At 39.9% G+C, this 20667-nt stretch overlaps 1 protein-coding gene and 1 pseudogene across 1 annotated transcript; both read left to right on the forward strand.

Moving 5' to 3' along the window:
• The first annotated feature begins 736 nt into the window (after window positions 1-736).
• LOC140530528 (U6 spliceosomal RNA) lies at window positions 737-836 on the forward strand (annotated as a pseudogene).
• A 7912-nt stretch (window positions 837-8748) lies between these two features.
• PTCRA (pre T cell antigen receptor alpha) lies at window positions 8749-14707 on the forward strand. Its single transcript, XM_072642186.1, has 4 exons — window positions 8749-8921; window positions 10344-10664; window positions 11544-11585; window positions 13349-14707. Exons 1-4 carry the CDS (start codon window positions 8792-8794, stop codon window positions 13513-13515), a joined length of 660 nt encoding a protein of 219 aa, XP_072498287.1. The 5' UTR covers window positions 8749-8791; the 3' UTR covers window positions 13516-14707.
• The last annotated feature ends 5960 nt before the right edge of the window (window positions 14708-20667 follow it).

A 20667-nucleotide genomic window follows, 5' to 3' on the forward strand; every position in this document is an offset into this window, starting at 1 on the left:
GGAAACTTGGGAGGTGAAGGCTCCACCTGATGGCAGAGGAAAGAGACCCCCCCCCAACCTCTCAGGGTACTGTGCATTCCAAGCACCTGGGATGGCCTAGGCAAAGCCATGGAGTTGGCATATGGAGGTGTCATCTGCAAGAGACAGAGAGAAGGGCAGCTTGACTAGATTGCAGAGTTCAACATGTTTAGGGAGGCTGGAAATGTAGGTTGAGGCCAGATTGAATACGACTTTAAATGCGGCCTAAAGAGAAGAGCTTATATTTTATTGATTGAGTAGGGGAGTCACATGGTCAGGTCTACATTTAAGGAAAATTACTTTGGCAGATGTGTATAGAATGGACCGGCATGGTGGGGGGAGGGGGGTGAGTTATACTCAAGTCAGGAAAATCAAGTAAGGTGATGCTGCAATTATCTAGGTACAATAGTACGTTGTTGATAGAGCTATGAATTGGTCCAATAATTCTAAATAAATTTAGAACTATGTCCAGAAAGTTACCAAAATGGGCATACCTTTTGACCCAGTTATACCACTAGTGGGCCTATACGCCAAAGAAATCAGAGAAAAAGGGATATTAAAGGTAAACAAATTATAGGTAAAGAAATATTTATAGTCATTCCCTTCATGGCAGCCCCAGATTGAAAACTAAGGGGAGAGGGTTGAAGAACTATTGAAGAATGGATAAGCAAATTGTGGTATATAGGCATGTTATTATGCCTTAAGAAATTATGAAACGGTGCTTGCTTCAGCAGCACATATACTAAAATTGGAACAATACAGAGAAGATTAGCATGGCCCCTGAGCAAGAATGATATTCAAATTTGTTCCATATTTAAAAAGAAAGAAAGAAAAAGAAATTATGAAATGGACAATTTCAGAGGAAACTGAGAAGACCTTTATGAACTGATGAAATCAAAGTGAGTAGAAGTAGAATAATTTATACCGCGATAATATTATGGAGAAAAATAATTCTGAAAGACTTTAGATATCTGATCAATGCAATGATTAACCGCAAGAATGAAGATAAAACATGTCGTCCATCTCCGACAAAGAAGTAATGAACTTAAAATGCAGAATTTTTGGACACAGCTAAAATGAGAATTTATTTTACTGGGCTATGTAGATATGTATTGAGGAATTTGTTTTTCTGATTTTAAAAATGTTCAATGGCAGAGAGGGGAAAGGAGGAACAGATTAATTAGAAAGAAAGAAAGGAAGGAAGGAAGGAAGGAAGGAAGGAAGGAAGGAAGGAAGGAAGGAAGGAAGGAAGGAAGGAAGGAAGGAAGGAAGGAAGGAAAGAAGAAAATATTTTTTAAAATAATCCAGGTGAGAGGTGATAGAGTCCTGAATTAAGATAGTAGCTATGTGAATGGAGCAAAGGGGTTGGATGTAAGAGATATGTGAAAGTAGAAACAGCAAAATTTGGCAACTGATTTGATATATAGGGTGAGGGAGAATGAGGAATCCAGCAGGTTATGAATGTGGGAGATTGGAATGATGGTGGTGCCTTTGAAAGAATCAGAAGTTTGGAAGAAGGGAGGGTTTAGGGGAAAAGTCAAGGAGTTCAGTATTGGCAAAATAATAACAAAATTCATTTGGAGAAAGAAAAGTTCAAGAATTTCAGAGGAAAAATGAAAAAAATTATAAATTAAGGGGGCCTAGCATTAACATTTCAAGTTATAAAACAGCAATCAACTAATCTATTTAGTACTGGTTTAAAAAAATACTAGAAAATTAGACAAGTGGAACAGTTTAATAAGCAAGATCTAGAAACAAACACAATAGTTTAGCATTCAATAAATGCCTAAATAAATATTATAGAAGGAAGAGCTCCCTACACAGTTGTAACTGCTGTGAAAACCTTAAAGGAACATGGCAAAAATCAGGTTTTGACAAACACCTTACACAATTCAGCAGAATAAGCTCCAATGTGAATTAACAGTACAAGAGATCGTATTGTTAAAAAATTTAGAAGAAAAACTATAGCTCTTTTTAAAGTTATAAGTGCGGAAAAGGCTTTCAAAAATTATCAACACCTTTTTTTTACGTTATAATCATTTCTTTTTTAATAGTTATTTTATTTTTCAAGTAACACCTGTTTTATTCATCAGTGTCTCTACCTTCTACTATCCTTCCCTTCGTTGGAAGTTTTTTTAAAAAAAGCAAACTCACAAAACAAACCCTTTGATACCTACCTACATAGTCCAGCAAAACAAATTCCCTTATTAATCATGACCAAAAATGTATATTACCTGCTGAATTTTGAGTTCATCACATTTCTATCAGGACATGTTTGTCTCCATTAAGTATGTTTTATCTTCACTCTTTTGGACTTATTGATCAGAGTTCAGTCTTTTAGAATTGTTTTTCCTTAATAATGTCACTATTGTATAAATTGTTCTAGTTCTGCCCATTTTGATTTGCATCAGTTCATAAAATTCTTCTCAGTTTCTTCTGAAATTATGCATTTGGTCATTCCTTAAGATGCAGTAATAATTCATTATGTTAACATATCATAATTTGTTTAACCATTCCTCAACAGGAAGAAGGACATGCCCTTAGATTTCTTTAGAGTGTAAGCCGAGCAGTGGTTATGTGAAAGGTTATGTTATACATAAGGTTACAAAAAGGTTATACATAAAGGTTATACAAAAGGTTATACAATTTGGTAACTTTCTAGGCAAGGTCTAAGTTGTTTTCTAACATGCTCAAAAAATATTCTAGTGTCTTGGCTTCCCCACAATCTCTCTGAAATTTGTCATTTTTGATAGTCTGACAGGTAGGACATGGAACTTCAAAATTGCTTTATTGCATTTCTGTAATTATTATTGATTTAGCGCATTTTTTTCACCATTGTTCATAGTTTGGATTTCCTTCTTTGAAAATAGCTGCTCACAGTCTCTGACCATTTGTCTGGTGGGGTTTTTATTCTTCTAAATTCTTATGTATTTTAGAAATGAGGCCTTTATCAGAGAAATTTTGTTGCAAAGGTTTTTTTCCCATTTATCTGTTGGTGCAAAATATTTTAACTTCACATAATCAAAACTGATTATTTTATGTTATATGATATTCTCTATTACTTGGTTAGTCATGATTTAATCTAGTTTTCCTAGCAGCTTTTGTCAAATGTTTAGAGAATTTTGCTGGCAAAATATCCCACAATTATCAAATTGATTTCTCTCCCATGCTTTATTGTGTTCTGCTTCTCTCTCTCTCTCTCTCTCTCTCTCTCTCTCTCTCTCTCTCTCTCTCTCTCTCTCTCTCTCTCTCTCTCTCTCTCGTTGAGTAATGAAATCCCTAAATCAACAATGCATTGGTTAACCACCTTTATCTTACATAAGCAGGAGGTGGTTAGTGGTGTCACCATGTGGAGGCAGTTCCCTAGGGACCTCCCTCCTCCCAGTGCTGCTCTTGCCCTGCTTCTTTCTCCCTCTCCCAACTCTTTTACAACTTCAGCTGCTCACTTTCTTTAGTTTTGAGGAGTGGGTCTTATTACTAGTCCTTTGATTGAGGGAAATTCCCTAGGCACCAAATAGGAGGATAATATTGAATATACACATATATGATATATTAATATTTATATACGTTACATTTACTTCAATGGGTTTATGTTGTTTTCTCCAATAGAACATGAATTCCTTGAGGGCAAAGACTGTTTCATTTCTGTCTTTGTATCCCTAGCACCTAGCACAGTACCTGACACATTTATTGTTGTCGTCTGACTTTTCATGACACCATTTGGGATTTTCTTGGCAAAGATTCTGGAGTGGTTTGTCATTTTTTTCTCCAGTTCATTGTACAGATTAGGAAATTGAGGCAAACAAGGTTGAAAGACTTGCCCAGGGTCACATAGCTAGTAAGTCCCTAAGGCCATATTGGAACTCAGGCCTTTCTGACTTCAGGCCCAGAGCTGTATCCACTGCTCCACCCAGTTGCCCTATCTGGCACACAGTAGGTGCTTAATAAAGACTTGTTGACTGACTGATTGTCATCTGGTGTCCACTGCTAAATATCTTTTCTTTAGGGCTTGGGGGATCTGGAACAAACTCAACTGGTACAAATCAAAGGGGCAGCTCATAGCTTTGTCATTGTTCACTCCCCTAATATAGTGAATACTGTGTCTGGGCTCTACAACAATATGTCACGATGCCAGACACCTGTGAGAACCCTCCATTCACCACAATTAAGACATAAGTGGGAAAAGATCCAGGAGCCCCTACACTGTGGGACCTGCAGCTGCACTGTTCCTCCCAACCTCAACTGGCCTCTTTGCCAACGTTTTGCTTATCTCTCATTCTCACCACGTGTACTACTCACTGCCATGTATATATACTGGTAAAATCAATCGCTCCAGTAAATATCTGTAACTACAGCCACTGAAAGAAGTGTTAGAAAAATCAGTCTTCCAGCGGAACCCAACTGTTCCTGGTATGGCTAGGGAGTCCACATTGTACATAAGCAGCCCAAAGTGCTTGTCCTCCAGAGAACCATTCTCTCTACTATACTGACCTAGCCAGTCAATGATGATGCAGTCTGTCTTTGGGTAGTGGTGGCCCAATCACCAGGACTGGAGTTCAGTCAAGACTCCAATCTCTGGAAGGAAAGGGAAGAGACCAAGACGTTTTGGCAGTCTTGAAGGAACTGAAGTCCTAGACAGGGAACTTAAAAATGACAGGAAGAAAGAGGAACCCATGTTCTAGCTCTGGAGTACAAGGCAATTGCTTGGTAGTGAGAAATAAGACAAAATCTCCAGTTATTTAAGCTGGAGCACAAGGTCAGAGAAGGACCAGCCTTGATGGTGAGGCTCCTAACCCAAAATGCTGGTATTTTTGTATTCTCCTCCTTGAGGGCTGAATTTGACCCTGAGGCAGGGCTCAGTCTGAAGGTGGGATTAAATGATTCCACCATGAGGTCTCAGGGAATGTAGTAATGGAGGGGCAGACAAGTTGTTCTATCTTCTGCTGCTATTCAAGTAGATAGTTTTTTTCCCTACGAATTGTGTAATGATCTGACCGTTCCTCCCACTTTCAGTTCCTTCTTCTTCCAATCCAGCCTTCATATCATTGTGCAATCATCTTCCGCACACACAGTTCTGATTGCACTGCTCCCTTTCTCAAGTCACTCTGAGAACACCTATTGCCTACCAAATCAATGCCAGTCTCCTTGTCTTGGCATTCACATCTCTCCCTGATCTGGTGCCACCTTTCCTCACGCTATTCTTGCCCATACTTCCTATACTCTGCCAAATTAGACTACTCACTGTCTTCTGAAGCCTCTTACTTCTATGACTGTGGTCACATAATTGCCCAAAATGTCCTCCTCCAGTTGATGCCCATTGAATTCCAGCCCTTTCTTCAAGACCTAGCTCAAATGTCATCTCCTTAAAGCTTTTCATGATTTCTCCTCCTCTCCATCTCATGGCCAACAATGATCTACGTTTATTATGTTCTCTTTTAACATTATCCAAAATATGTAAGTTCCTTGAAGGTAGATGGCTTTTCCTATTAATTTAAATATCTTTCCCTTTTCTTCTCCCTCTCTTCCTCACACAATATACCTGACACAATTCCTCACGCACCAAAAGCACTTAGTATGATTTTAGTTGAATCCAACTGAGTTAATTTAAATGGAATGGAATTGAACAAATGCTATAGGGGATATCTCACACAAGCCAAGGCAGGAACTCTAGGGAAATACCTAGAAATAGTGCTAAGGGTAGGAACCCTTCTTTAACACTTTTCCTTGTCATCTCTTGTCCCCTGTCCCAAAGGGTTGCAGCTATGGTTGTTCTGTCATTTCTGACCCCATTTGGGGTTTTCGTGGTAAAGATACTCTAGTGGTTTGCCATTTCCTCTTCCAGTTCATTTTACAGATGAGAAAACTGAGGCAAACAGACTTAAGTAACTTACCCAGGGTCACACACCTAGTAAAGTGGTTGAGGCCAGATTTGAACTCAGGAAGATAAGTCTTCATGATTCCAAGCCCAGTGCTCTATCCACTGCTCAACCTAGCTGCTCCCTCCTAAAGGAAGCTATATGTCACAGAAAAATGTAAATTCAAATCCTGGCTCTTTCATTTATTATTTTGGAGAATTTTCTTTCCCCCTGGGTTTCTGTTTCTCCTGCAGGGACTTCTAACCTGGGGTGTAAGGGATGTGAAAAATCTGTCAAGGGGATATAGAGAATATCTTGTAAATAACTATATTATTTTATTGAAATATTCTAAAAGTGTTAGGGAAAAAATTATATCTTGGAGAACAACAAGGAAGTGATGAGAAGGAAAGGAAAGAAGTATTTAGGTAGTATTATAAGTGTCATGTGCCAGGGATTTCACAAATATTATCTCACTTGATCCTCACAACCTTCAGGTAAGGTGCTATTATTATTCCCATTTTATAGTTGAGGAAACTGAGGCAGTGATTAAACGTCTTGCCCAACCTCACAGAAAGAACTAGTCAGTGCTTGAGGCCTGATTTGAACTCAAGTCTTTCTGACTTCAAGCCCCAGCATTCCATCCACTGTGCTTGTTACCCTCTGCCTTGGAGGATACCTGTGAGGAAACGGTAAGAAAGAAAAAGATTGTAACAGTGAATCAGAAAATTTGCAAAAAAGAGTGGAAGCAATAATACCTACTGACCAAAAGCAAATGAAAGAGGTTTGTACATAAGACCCTTACCATGTTAAGCTAGAAAAAAACCCAGCAAAATGAGCCATTAAAGAAAATTAATCAATATTTGCAATAACCAAAAACTAAATTTATTTACAATGAAGTTAATGAAAGTTTTATGTGCTCATGTAGAACCATATTCCATTATTACTAAATATGCTCACAAGTTTTGAATTCTCTTTATAACAACTTATTTCTGTGAATCAAGATTCTCAGCCCTCTTGAAATAGCCTGCCACAAGCCTCTCCCTGCTCCAGCCCGTCTTACACTCAGTTTTCAAAAGGGCAGCTCTGACCATGCCACCCTCCTACTCAATAAACTCCAGGGATTCCCTATCACTTCTAGGATCAACAATAAAATCCTCTGTTTGGTATTCAAAGCTCTTCATAATCTACTCTCCCACCCCACCCACTACCTGTTCTGTCTTCTTACACCTTACACCCTACATGTACTCTCTGAGCTAGAGACACTGGCCTCTTTGCTGTTCTTGAATGTGACACTCTGTCTCCTGACTGGGCATTTTCCTTGTGCACCATGCCTAGAATGTTCTCCCTCTTCATCTCTACCTCCTGGCTTCTTTCCAATACTAGCTAAAATCCCACCTTCTAAGAGAAACCTTTCCTGATTTCCCCTTGACCCTAGTGTCTTCCCTCTGCTGACTGACTATCTATCTATCTATGTATCTATCTATCATCTATCTATCTATCCATCCATCCATCCATCCATCCATCCATTTATCTATCCATCCATCTGTATGTATGTGTGTGTGTGTATATGGTTTGTTATTGTTTCCAATTTATCCTGCACACACACATACGTGTATATGTATATATATTTTTATAGAGAGACAAGTAAGATTTATTTTGTTTGTCCATTGATGTTTCCAATTTGTCTTGCTGATTAGACTCTGAGCTCCTTAAAAGCAAGGAGTTTTGCATTTCTTTGAATTCCCAGTACTTAGCCCATACCTGGCCTTTAGTAGGTGCTTAGTAAATGTTTACTGACTGGCTGTCTATTCTCAATCAAATCCAAAGCAGGAAGCAAATTGGAAACTGAACATTATATATACCGGTATCACTTCCAAAAACTATGTAGTAGAAATAAAACTGTTGGTTGATAAGAAACAGAATCAGAGACCTCATTAATTAATTTGACCATGTTCTGACAAACATTGAAAATTTTTATGATACTAAAAATATTGTTACATAGCGAATAAAGTTTCTCTCTAAAACATTCATTGATCTTTTTATTTTGATTCTTATGCGCACGTGTCTGGTAATCTCTAGAATATTTCATATTGGAAGGTTTACTGAGAGCCAAGAGGTAAAAAAACTGAAAAGGATTGGGAACTTTTGTTCTAAGGGAGCTGATATAATGGAATGCGGAAAAAAAAAATTGCAAAATGGATGGGTTCTGAGAAACCTAGGAAGACGTGTATGAACTGATGTAGCAAAGTAAGTGGAACCAGGGAAATAATTTATGAAATAACATCTTAAAGACAAACACAACTTCCCTCTGATCAGTGCCATGACCAACTGTGATTTCTGAGCACTGATAGGCAAGCATGATATCCTCTTTCTGACAGAGAAGTGATGGATTCAGGATGCAGTGTGAAATACATTTTTGGACATGGACAACATTGAAACTTGTTTTGTTTTTTGACCCTGCATATTTGACACAAGAGCTTTACCTATCCCTTTTATTTTAAATTGAGGGAGAAGAAGCAGAAGAAATACATGTGTATTTGTGAAAATTAAATAATTTTTAAAAAATAACAAAATAAAAATTTAAAAATAATTTAATTTAAATTTTAAATGCAGAAATTGAACTAAATGAGATCCCTTCCAGTTCTATATGCCATTGACTTTTTGATGTTGCACATAATTCCAGGAGGGAATGTTCATCATGGAAGAAATTGACCACTTGGACATATTGGTGGGTTGATCAGGGAGGCATCCCTACCCAGTGTAGGAGACATTTCTTTAGGGTTCCCAGGCACAGGATCAGGAAAAAGGTAGAGACAGATTAGAGGGAGGGGCTAGTCAAGTCCTGGGAAATATCTCTGTCTTTGAGCAGCTTAGTTGCAGCTGGGTCTGTGGTGTGGAAGGCAGTTTTGTGGGCACCCATGGCATGCTACCCCTGCCTCCCACCTTCTGGGGAGCTACAGCTGCAGCATCTTCACCTCTCAAGCTGGGCCATGGCAAAGCCCCGGCTGCTGCTTCTCCTGACTCTGGGGATGTCAGCTCTTCCCACAGGTGAGTCCCTCTCTCCCTGCTTGGCCTAGCCTGCCTTTCCCCATCTTTCTGCCTTCCCCTCTGGCCTGATGCACTTAAGCATGGGTTGGTTAGATGGGGATAGGAAATGAGGTAACTGAAGTCCTCCTCTGAGGTTACTTTCAGGAATCCTATAGGTCCTATTCCTTCACACTCTGTCTCTTTTCCATCCTGCTTTAGGCACCATGCCCAGGCTCTTAGTCCTGAATGTCAAAGGCAAACAGGAGAGTAGGGAGATTTTCGATCCAGCCTAGAGTCAGTTTGTTATCTCCATCAATGACAGATTGATTGCCTATTGCCTCTAAAACAAAAACCATGTTCTTAGCCTGGCATTCAAGGCCTTCCATAATCTGGCTTCATCCTAACTTTCTAGCTTTATTTGACTTTTCTCCTTTTGATGCTCTATGATTCCAGACAAATTGGACTACTAACTGTTTCTGATGCTCCTCTATGCCTGGTAGGTATTCCCTCCTCATCTCCCTCTGCTTTCTGTGAGTTAAAAGTCCAATTGGTGTGTCAGAACATATATACATAAAACAAGAAAACAATAGAGACAGAGTCAAATTGAATTAGAGATGGTGTGTTTTAGATCTAAATGTAAAAGGAGGTCAGTATAATAGATAAAGCACTGGATCGGTAGGCAGGAGGACCTGCGTTGAAATCTAGCCTTAGACACTTACTAGCTGTGCAACCCTGCTCAAGTCATTGAACGCCAATTACCTCTAGAATTTAAAGAAAAAAATTGTTTTTCAAAAAAGGAGGTCAGAGGAGAGAAATCCATATAGGCTAATATCATCTAGGAAGGCTTTATGGAAGAGGTTGGAAGTCAATTTAGTCCTGAATGGACAACTGGATAGGTAATGAGAAGGGCTCTGGCCTTCTATGTATCTGAAAGACCATAGATTCTTTAATGCAAATGAGGGTGAGGGTCTACTTTATCCAGGAGTATAGGTTCATAAGAGAGAATGCTAAAACTGGAAGAAATCTTAGGATATAGAATGTCAGAGCACAGAATATAGAATGTTAAGACTAGAAGGGTCCTTAGAACATGGAATGTTACAGCCCAGAACATCAGAGCTGAAAGAGACCTTAGAATTTGCAATATCAGAGCACAAGACATTGAATGCCAGAGTAGGGAAGAACCTTAGCGATGACAAAGCCCAACTCCCTAAATTTAATAACCATAGCTAGCATTCATATTGAGTTTTAAGGTTTGCACAGTGCTTTATATAACTCATTTTATTTGATTTTCACAAGACTGCTTTTAAAACTATTCCCCCCTTTACTAAGGCTGAGAGAAGTTAAATGATTTGCCCAGGGTCACACAGCTAGTAAGTCTCTGAAGTAGGATTTGAACTCAGGTCTTCCAAGGCAATGCCACCTTACACGTTTATCCTTCTCCAGGTGTGTGTACTGGTCCATTCCCATCCATGGCTCCTCCACTCACTCTGTTGGTAGATGGAAAACAGAAGACACTAGTGATCTGCATGGTTTTTGATGTCTCTCCTTCATTTGCGGATGGCTCCATCTGGTTCTCATCTGGCAATGGTACCACCTTGGATGCCTTCACTTATGGCCCCTCGCCAGCTGGGGATGGCACTTGGAGCACCCTGGCACAGCTTTCCCTCCCTGCTGAAGAGCTGGCTTCCTGGGAACCTCTGGTCTGCCACACGGGGCCAGGCTGGCAGGATCCAGGCCCACGTACCCGTCCTCTTCAGCTATCTGGTATGGGTGTACAGAAGCAGCAGTATTCCCTAAGGCTAGCCTCTGCATGAAGACAAGGACATGCCCTAATGTAGCTTAGAGTTTAAGCATTTTCTGGTTCCTTATCTCCTGATACTCTCCCTCCCTTTACCCTAGTTTTCCAAAAAAGCCAGATAGAGGAAGGAGAACTCCACTGTCTAGGAAGGCTCTAGACTTCATTTTGGACTAATTAGTTAGGATTTCCAAGCTGGTTCTATTCTAGATTAACCACAATTAACTTGCTATTTGACCTTAAGTCAGTTTTCTTTCCTGAACCTAAGATGCCTCATCTAGTCAAATAGAAATAATAATACTATGTCTCTTTCATGGATGCATTAGATGACATGTGAAAGTATTTGGGGGGAAAAAGTTAAAAATATAAAGTACTTTTGTGGGTACAAGAGAAGTCAAAGAAAAGTCTTGAGAGAAAAGAAAACTGAGCAAGTGAATACTCATTCATAGGAGGAATTTTGCCTTCCACAAATGTTTGTTATGCTTTGGGTATCTCATCTGTGACATGGGAATTATAATTATTCATAAGAACCTGTGGAGACTCATAGGGTTCATGGCTAGAAAGGACCTTGGAGGCCATTTTATCTAGCTTCCGCTCCCCCATATCACAAATAAGGGAGCTGAGACACAGAAAGGTTAAATAATTCGTCTAAGGTCCCATGAGCTATATATGGAAGAACAAGGATTTAAACCCAAGTTTTCCAGTTATAAATCCAAGGTACTTTCTACTACCCTATACTGCTCATATAAAGAAACATAACAAAATCTGTGTTCTTGAAAAACTTGCAGTCTAGCTAAATGCAATGAGGTTCCCAAAAAAAATCAACCTTTTTAATTTGGTTTTGGCAGGTAAATCCATGGGAGAGAAGTGCCATCGGGAGCCAAGCACTGGTGAGTGATAGGAGGGATAATGAGAATTTGGTGGCCAGGATGCTTGTTTCCTGTTGAAACCAAAGAGCTTTGGGTGGTGGTAATCAACCTTGACCTTTTATGAATCCTCATCAGAGTCAGGCTTAGACTATGCTGACTAACTAGGTAACCCTGGGGCAAAGCAATGACCCCATCTGGGTTGTTTCAGTTGGCCCATCTATACATAGCATCCCCAATGAATGCCCCCAATCTGACTTGAGGGTTGGATATCCAGAGATTGACTACTAACAACTTCAAGGTTCAAAAGGAGTAATCTGTAGGGCCACCTTACTATAAATATAGCTCACAAATCTCAACCTGCATGCTGCCTATTAATAGGCATGCAGCAGAAACAATTAGCTCTTAGCAGAGGCTTTTATTCAGATTGAATAGTGAAACAGTACCTACGCAACATTTCCCATACAGATCTGGAGTACATTCTCCTTCAACCATACACAGCATCCTTGGAAAGAGTGAACTCAATCTTAGAGTACAATGGTATTGAGCCACACTTGGAGGAAAAACAACTTGAAATTCATGACACTGCAGGGCCTGGAAGTCCTTTGTCTCTGTAATTTATAGAGTCCTCAGGCTGAGAGTTCCCAAGATCCGATCTTCTCTATAACAAGCTCTGTTCTCTGCTGCCAAGGAGCCCCTTCCTTGAAGCTGTTTCTTCCTTCTATATTCACATCTGTCTGAAATGTGCATCTCTGCTCCCTTAATTGTATTTCATATTCTCCCAAACCAACCAACACTTGACCTGCTGGATAAGTCATGGGCAAATCACTGTTAGATGCCATGACTATGGAGAGAAGAGGAGGAAAGAGGACAGAGACCTCTATAAAACAGTCTCTTTATTGAAAGCCTAATTGAGCCTTGACTCCCTGGGAACTGAAGCTTCATTCTTTCACTATTAAAAATCCTGCTCATTCAATAAAGTTTGTCCCTTTAGTTCACTCAAAGAAATATATTCCCATATCCCAAAGTGATCATAGTGCAGATACTTCTTTACAGCTGGTTATTATTGTATTCTTAAAATAATATTAATTAATGATATGAATTAATTAATGATATTACTTGTTATTACATTCTGGGCTTTATGGGTTAAGGGTTGAATCAAAAATCATCTCCCTTACATGTAAAATCTGTCTCATTGCACTGATCAGAGTTCCTAAGTCTTTCAAAGTCATTTTTCAGTTGCGTCCAACTCTTTGTGATCCCATTTGGGGTTTTCTTGGCAAAGATACTTGGCCATTTCCTTCTCCAGCTCACTTTATAGGTGAGGAACCAAGACAAACAGGGCTAAATGACTTGCCCAGAGTCCCAGAGCTAGTAAATGTCTGAGACTGGATTTGAAGTCAGGTCTTCCTTACTCTATCCACTGCACTACCTAGCTTCTTGTCTTTACAGTGTTAAGTTCTGCTCATTTCACTTTGCATCAGTTTGTATAACTCTTCACAGGTTTCTCTGAATCTTTCACTTTCATCATTAACTGCCCCATAATAATGTTCCATGACGTTCAACCATTTCCCAATATATGGGCACTTCGTTCATTTCTGGGTTTTGCCACCACAAAAAAAGAGCGCTACAAATATTTTTGTACATTTGGGTCCTTTCCCTCTTTCTCTGATCTTAGTATCAGTATTTCTGGGTCAAAAGGTATTCAAAGTTGAGTCACTTGAGAAGCATATTTCCAACCTGTTTTGTCCCGGGCATCTCTTGACCTTCTTGCTTTTTTCCACCAGGACCGCACAGCCTCTCCCAGACGCTGATCCTAGGGGCCATTCGGCTCATCCTCTTCAAACTGCTTATATTTGATGTGCTGATAACCTGCAGCCACCTCCGGGCTCTGGGAATCACAGTCACCAACGGCACTGACTTTGGGATCCAACCTAGGGGGTCAAGTGTCTAACTTCTGGGACTGAGAGTCAACATGTAGAAATTCCTTCCCTACCACCCCCACCGTATGAAGATGTTGCTGAACCTTGGCCAAACAAGGAAAGAACTCTGAGCCCATTAAAGGGAGGCCAACAGATGGGAATCCTACCTACGTAACTGCCTCATTTTTACCTTATGGGAATACAAGTGGTCTAATGATATTGTTCTCCATAGTTGGAGCAATCTCCATTTCCAGCCACCAGACTAATCCCTCCTCTCTTTTAAAGTCCTATTTAGGATCAATATCTTCCATGACATATAGGAGGTATCAAATGTTTATCTCTACATTCAGTTATGTAAATGTATTCACTTCCTCTCTTCGGAAATCTACTCTGCAGCTGTTCATACTTGAAAAGTCTACATGCCCCATCAGACTTCAGGTTCTCTGAGGCCAGGGCCCAGGTCTCTTTCATCACACTAGGAGCACTACGAGAGCTTCAACTCTTAAGGAGTCCCCAGCCTGGAATAAATACACAGACAAAGACAGATGTTTATAAGGCACACATGAAAAATCAGGAGTTTAGCTAAATACATAATGGAATGTAGCATCCCTTGGGAACTGTCGAGGTGTAGGAGTGGGACCAGGAGAGACACCTGCTAGTTAGAAAAAAAAATATCCAGCATGCCCTGACCTAGTGACTGAACAGGTTGAGACAGTGTCTTAAAAGTTATTCTCTTTCCCATCCTAAGGGGTAGGGGAGCAGAAGCCTTGGAAAGGTAAGATGTGAGAAAAGTTCGAGGATGAGAGTCTGGCAAAGAGTAAGCTGGAGTCCCAAGCTACCACACTATCTCATTAAAGCTACTACCACCCTTCTCTGGACCCGGAGTCCTTCTGGGACATGCAAGCAGAGCTGCTTCCCTTAAGCATCACAGCATCAGAGTGGTGACAGTCCAGGAGGAAGAAGAAGAGGCTTTAACACTGATACAAAGGGAAATGTGACTGGGGCTGAGCAGAAGTCACAAAGAACAGACACAAAGTGCCCTACCTACTGTGCTGCTAAGACAGAACTGATCATTTCTACTGTCCTTTTTCACTTTCTCAGTCTCTCAAGGGAGAGACAAGCTCGCTTCCTAATTTGTTCTTCAAGACTTTGTGTTACTTCCTATTTCACTGTTGGTTTGAAAAGAAACTTGTTTCTCTGAGATAATAAATTCACTGAATTATTGGTTTGTGTGTCTATGTCCTTGGGGTAAATGAAGTCCAGAGGGTGGCACTGGATGGTGAGGGAAAGAGATAGATCTTTTTACGACTAGAAATTTCCTGACAAAACTGAGGAGACAGAGTGAATGGAAGAGATTTTATTGATTTCTATTTTTATAGTTTTCCAAAAACAGAGAATCCAGACCAATACCTAATACATATGAGTCAGCAGTCCTGGTGGGAGGAATTATATAATTGAGCTGGAATAGCCCTTCTGGAGGCTGTAACCACAGGCACCTCATTCCCATTTTTCTTCCTGTACAAATTTGAAAGCAAAACCATTCCCCGAGTAGCAGAGTTGAAGGTCTTGACTAGAGAGAAAATTGTGCTTGAGAGAAGGTCCTGATCCTGGGAAAGTACAGCACCACCCAAACAATGGTGAGGAGGGGCCAGCCCAAAGGGAATAACTAGCACTGCTCGCCAGACAAACACTTTCTACCCAGTCCCATCACGTAGACAAACAAAAGACTCATATTATGCTTCTGTACTAACAGAGACTTGATGAGTTCATATTAGAAGATTTTTGCCAAATTACATAAGGAGGGAATATGCTATACCTCTCTTCTCAGTAGTGAAAAGAATTTGGAGCCAGAGGACCTTGGTTCAAACTCTTATACTACTACTTACTTCCTGTCTGACCTTGGTCAAATCCCTGAACCTTGGGCCCTTGAATCCTTCATCCGTATTTAAAAAAAAAGGATTGGGTTAGATGGCCTCCAAAGTCCCTTCAAGTTCTAAATCTATCATCCTATGTTTTCTGTAAAGACTATTTAGAAGAGGAGAGATTTCCTAAGCTGCTGGGGTGAAAGGAAGAATGTGAAATAAGAGTCTGAACAGATACAGAAGATATTTTTAAGAGCTGGTCTCTCTGACTGGCAGATCAGATCTCTAAGGTCCCATCCTCTGGAGTTTTGTGTTTTATGACTTAGCTTGTATAAGGCAGAGGTGAGGTGAAAATAAAGATAAAGGAAAGAGTCTAGAGGAATTCTTTTGGGAAAAGATATAGTCAGAGAAAGGGGCTAGTGAATAAGGAATCCCTGAGAGCTCAGTGTCTTCCTTTGTAAAATGATATTGGACTAGATGGCTCTGGGCAGGGAAAGAGAAAAAGATGGCAGGGAGGAATGCTAGAACAAGGAACAGAGAATCCCCCTAGAAATTTTAGACGAGCATGGTACTGAGCCAAAACCTTGTGTAGACTTGATGGGAAGTTTGTGAAGGAAGCTGATTGGGGAATGAGGTCATCCTATATACAGCTGTGCTTGGCTTTAGGCAGTCTCAATACACATCAGAATAAGTTAACTATTCACTTTATGAAGATTATTCACATTACCAAGGAGGATTATTTATTATGAACTATTGTTATAATTATGAATTATTATTCACGTTACCAAAAAGCATTATTACAATGGTCCAGGGTGATCCTAGGGCCTCTAAGTTAATGACTGAACATTCAAGTTTAAAGTTAACCTGAAAGCCACAAGGCTGGAAATTACCTTTCATTAAAGAGTATCCAGATCATAGACTTAAAACTGAAAGACCTGAGAGGCCAAATAGTCTAACTCCTTCTTTTTACAGATGAGGAAACTGAGGCCCAGAGAAGATTGAAGTGGCTTGTCCAGGGTTACACAGATAGTCACAGAACTATGATTGTATTTTGGTCCCTTTGATTGATAATCTGGCCCTTTTCCCAATGTGCCGCGTTATCTCACCAATCTGGATGAATGTAACTATTCTCTCTGGCCAGAATGTAAGATTGCTGGTGTGAGAATAGGTACAAAGGGAGAGAAATAGGGAGGAATATAACTTGACTTGAAAAAATTCCTCTTAGAAGAAGCAGGGGAACATTGTACAGAAAAACAGCAGTGTTGTAACAATGACCAACTGTGAAAGACTTAGCTGCACTCAGACTTCATCACTTCTCTCTCTGGAGGTGGATGGCCTTTTTCATCATGAGTCCTTTGGAATTGTTATGGATCATTATATTGATCAGAGTAGCTAAGTCTTTTTTTTCTTCTTGTGAAGGGTCCACTAGCAGAAAAGGGATTAAAAGCTACCTTTCCACACAAGAAGTGTCATTCTTTTTTTCTTTTCTTTTTTAAAATTTATTTTTTTCTCAATTATATGTAAAAAAAAATTTTAGCATTTTTTTTTTTACATTTTGAGTTCTTATGCCTAAAGAACTATAAAACTGTGCATATTTAACAATACCACTTCAAGGTCTGTATCACAAAGAGACCAAAAAAAAGGAAAAGGGGCTATTTGTACAAAAATATTTATAGCAACTCTTTTTTGTGGTAGCTAAGAATGGAAATTGAGAAGATGTCCATCAATTGGGGAAATGGCTAAGCAGATTACGGTATATGATTGTACTGGAATATTATTGTGCTATGAGAAATGACAAGCAGGATGATCTCAGAAAAACCTGGAAAGACTTACATGAACTGATGCTAAGTGGAGTGAGCAGAACCAGGAGAACATTGTACACAGTAACAGCAACATTGTATAATGTACAACCGTGAACAAACTTGGCAATTCTCAGAAATACAATGATCCAAGACAATCCCAAAGGACTCATGATGAGAAAGGCTATCTGCCTCCAAAGAGAGAACTGATTTGTCTGAATACAGACTAAAGCATACTGTTTCCACTCTTGCCTTCTTTCTTTTTTCCTTCTTCCTTCCTTCCTTCTTGAGTCTTCTTGCACAAAATAACTAATGTGGAAATATTTTACATGACTGAACATGTATGACCAATATCAGATTGCTTATTGTCTCAGGGGAGGGAGGGAGGAAAGAAAGGAGAGATAGAATTTGGAATTCAAAACTTTTTAAAAAAATATTTCCATATTAGTCATGCTGTGAAAGAAGAATCAGAAAAAAAAGGGAGGGGAACCATGAGAAAGGAAAAATAGTGAAAAAATATTCTTTGATCTGCATTCCGACCCCATAGTTCTTTCTCTGGATGTGGGTAGCATTTTTCATCATAAGTCTTTTGGAATTGTCTTGGATTGTTGTGTTGCTGAGAAGCACCAGGTCTATCAAAGTTGATCATCAAACCATGTTGCTGTTACTGTGTCCAGTGTTCTCCTGGTTCTGCTCACTCCACTTAGCATCAGTTCATGTAAGTCTTTCCAGGTTTTTCTGAAATCTGTCTGCTCATCATTTCTTTAAGCACAATAGTATTCCATTACATTCTGTTGGGGGTGTAAGCTCAGTTCCATGTGGACAGCCTCGGGTGGGTAAAGATGAGGACTTCTAAACCTTAGAGTTCTCATGAGGCCCCCCAGGGAACAGCAGGGAATTGAGGTGTGAGGCCGGGCTATCTTGTGCATTTCCGCCTCTTCCCATGGGAAACGTGCTGGGAGAGAGCATCCCCGCCCTCGAGATTGGCCCTGGGTCTGAGCACAACTATTGTTGTCTAACAGGCACGGTATTCAGGTGCAAACTATGCAACAGGAGAGCTTAAGTAGGGTCAGGAAAGCCTGAAGGCGCTCTTAGCGCTGAGGGGCCCTTAGAGGACAGAAGGCCCCTCTCCCCTCTCTCCTCTCTTCTCTCTTCCCTCTCCCCTCTCTCCTCTCTCCCTCTTCCACTTCCACTTCCATTTCCAATCTCTTACTGTAAGATCTTTGCCTCCTTGGGAGATTTCTCTCTCCTCAGGAAGAGTTCCCCCGGCACATGTAACCAAGACCCTGAATAAAGCCTAACCCTTGTTCGACTCTGGAAAGTCTCTTCTCTCATACATTTATCCGGTTTGGCCAGCCGAAGACCTGCGATAGGTAAGGTAAGACTTGGGTATCCCTTAGGCCTCTAGGCCTGGCAACATTCATATAGCACAACTTGTTCAGCCATTCTTCAACTGATGGATATCCCCTCAATTTCCAATTCTTTGCCACCATAAAACGAGCTGCTGTATTTTTGTACATGTGGATCCTTTTCCCATTTTTATGATCTCTTTGGGGTACAGACTTAGTAGTGGTATTACTGGGTCAAAAGGGTATGCATAGTTTTATAACCCTTTGGGTATAGTTCCAAATTGCTCTCCAGAATGGTTGGATCAGTTCACAACTCCACCAACAATGCATTAGTGGAATTCAAAGCTTTTTAAAAAAATGTTAAAAATTGTTTTCACATGTAATTGGGGGGAAATAAAATATTTTTAAAAATTTTAATTAGTTCTAAATTTTCTCCCTTCCTCCTCGTTCCCCATCCTTGAGAAGGCAAGCAATTTGATATCAATTATACATGTGCAGTCATGTAAAACCTATTTTCATATTAGCCACATTACAAAAGAAAACACAGACCATAAAAAAAGAAAAATTAAGAAAGTTTTTTAAAGGATGTTTCAATCTGCATGCAGATTCCATCAGTTCTTCCTCTGGAGGTAGAGGAAGGGTCATTCTTATGACATTAGTGGTAATGACAGCTCCTAGTTATAGAAAGCTTTATGGCTTGCGAAGCAAGTTACATCATAACCTCATTTGACTTTCACAACAACCATCTGAGATAAATGCTAATCATAGCTGTTCTTTGGCTTCATTAGCATCATTCATTCATTCATTCAATCAGTACCCATAGAATACAATTTTTTGCCTTTTAAAATGTTTTGTTGATCTTTTTAATCTATTGATCTGATTATCTTTTATTTAGTATGCTTCTCACTTACCAAAGACTTCTTTTCACCATTACCCCATAAGACCCCTCCTTGTAACAGAGTCTCAGTCATGTTTCACTTCCCTTTTCCTCTCTAGCCATTTCCTCCCCCACTTCCTGGCTGACAACCTCAACCTGAGTATCATCCCCCTTGCCCCTCCAATTCTAAAACCATGTACTATGATCAAATTATGTCAAATCAGTCTATTCTCCAGATGCCCTACTCATCATCTACGTAAGTTTCTGGACCAAGATGACTCCTTGGTCACCACTCCCTGACTGGTGGTGTTCTCCTCCTTAGAATGTAAGCGTCTTTGCTTTTGTTTTTATAGCACCTGTGGATAGATACAAAGAATATTAAAGAAGAGTCCTTGTCTTAAGAAGTTCATATTCTAAAGAAATGAGCTTTAAAGGGAGCAAAAGCAATTCGGTTTTGCCAGGAGGAAAACTATGATTTCATATCTGTATAGCATTTGCTATACAGTATAAAATATGTGTGAACACAAAAGATATGCACGTCCATATGGGCTGTCTAAATACATAGACACAGCTCAAAGGTGGCATGGATAATTATCTTTGGAATCTGGTCCACCCTTCTCAAAGGGAGACTACAATTTCTGCTTTGAGGAAAATAGGAAAAGAGTTATAACTAGGCATTTGTTCCCTCTCTCACCTATCTTTAAGAGAAATATCAGACTTTAAATTAAATCTATCTGTCTTCTCAAATATCGGTAGTATAGGGTCACGAGTCTGGCTCAGAAGAAAAGCTGCTTTTCTGCTTGTACTTACATGGGGAGGGTAAACCTTACACTCCCCAGCTTAGCTCTTTCTCATCAAATGCTGATTATATAAAAGACCATCACAAATAGCAAATAAAGCCATATGTGCAAGCAAACAGAAAATAGAAATCAGAGACTTATATAAATCAGACCTTACCAAAGAATGTACAAGAGTAAATGAGCTGTTTAGCTGGGAGCAAGATGAGATCTCAACTCAAACCAAAAGAGAAGGCCCAATCTCACCCAAGGAGGTCCATTCTAGCAGTTTATAGGGAGGCAAACTAGACATCAGAGATATGTTGAAGAGTCAGCTTCTCTGTCTCTCTCTCTCTCTGTCTTTATCTCTATCTCTGTCTCTCTCTCTGTCTTGTCTGTCTCCCTCTCTGTCTCTCTCTCCCCACCCTCTGTCTGTCTGTCTGTCTGTCTGTCTGTCTGTCTCTCTCTCTCTCTCTCTCTCTCTCTCTCTCTCTCTCTTTCCCCTCTGTCTCTGCCAAAGA

Source organism: Notamacropus eugenii, chromosome 2 (assembly GCF_028372415.1).
Source record: "Notamacropus eugenii isolate mMacEug1 chromosome 2, mMacEug1.pri_v2, whole genome shotgun sequence".
Lineage (NCBI taxonomy): Eukaryota > Metazoa > Chordata > Mammalia > Diprotodontia > Macropodidae > Notamacropus > Notamacropus eugenii.

What these genes read in the sequence shown, in the direction of transcription:
- PTCRA (XM_072642186.1), top strand. Translation starts at nt 8,792, where the DNA reads ATGGCATGCTACCCCTGCCTCCCACCTTCTGGGGAGCTACAGCTGCAG. An exon ending in GATGTCAGCTCTTCCCACAG is followed by an intron (nt 8,922 to 10,343) that starts GTGAGTCCCTCT and finishes ATCCTTCTCCAG; the next exon opens with GTGTGTGTACTGGTCCATTC. An exon ending in CCATCGGGAGCCAAGCACTG is followed by an intron (nt 11,586 to 13,348) that starts GTGAGTGATAGG and finishes TTTTTCCACCAG; the next exon opens with GACCGCACAGCCTCTCCCAG.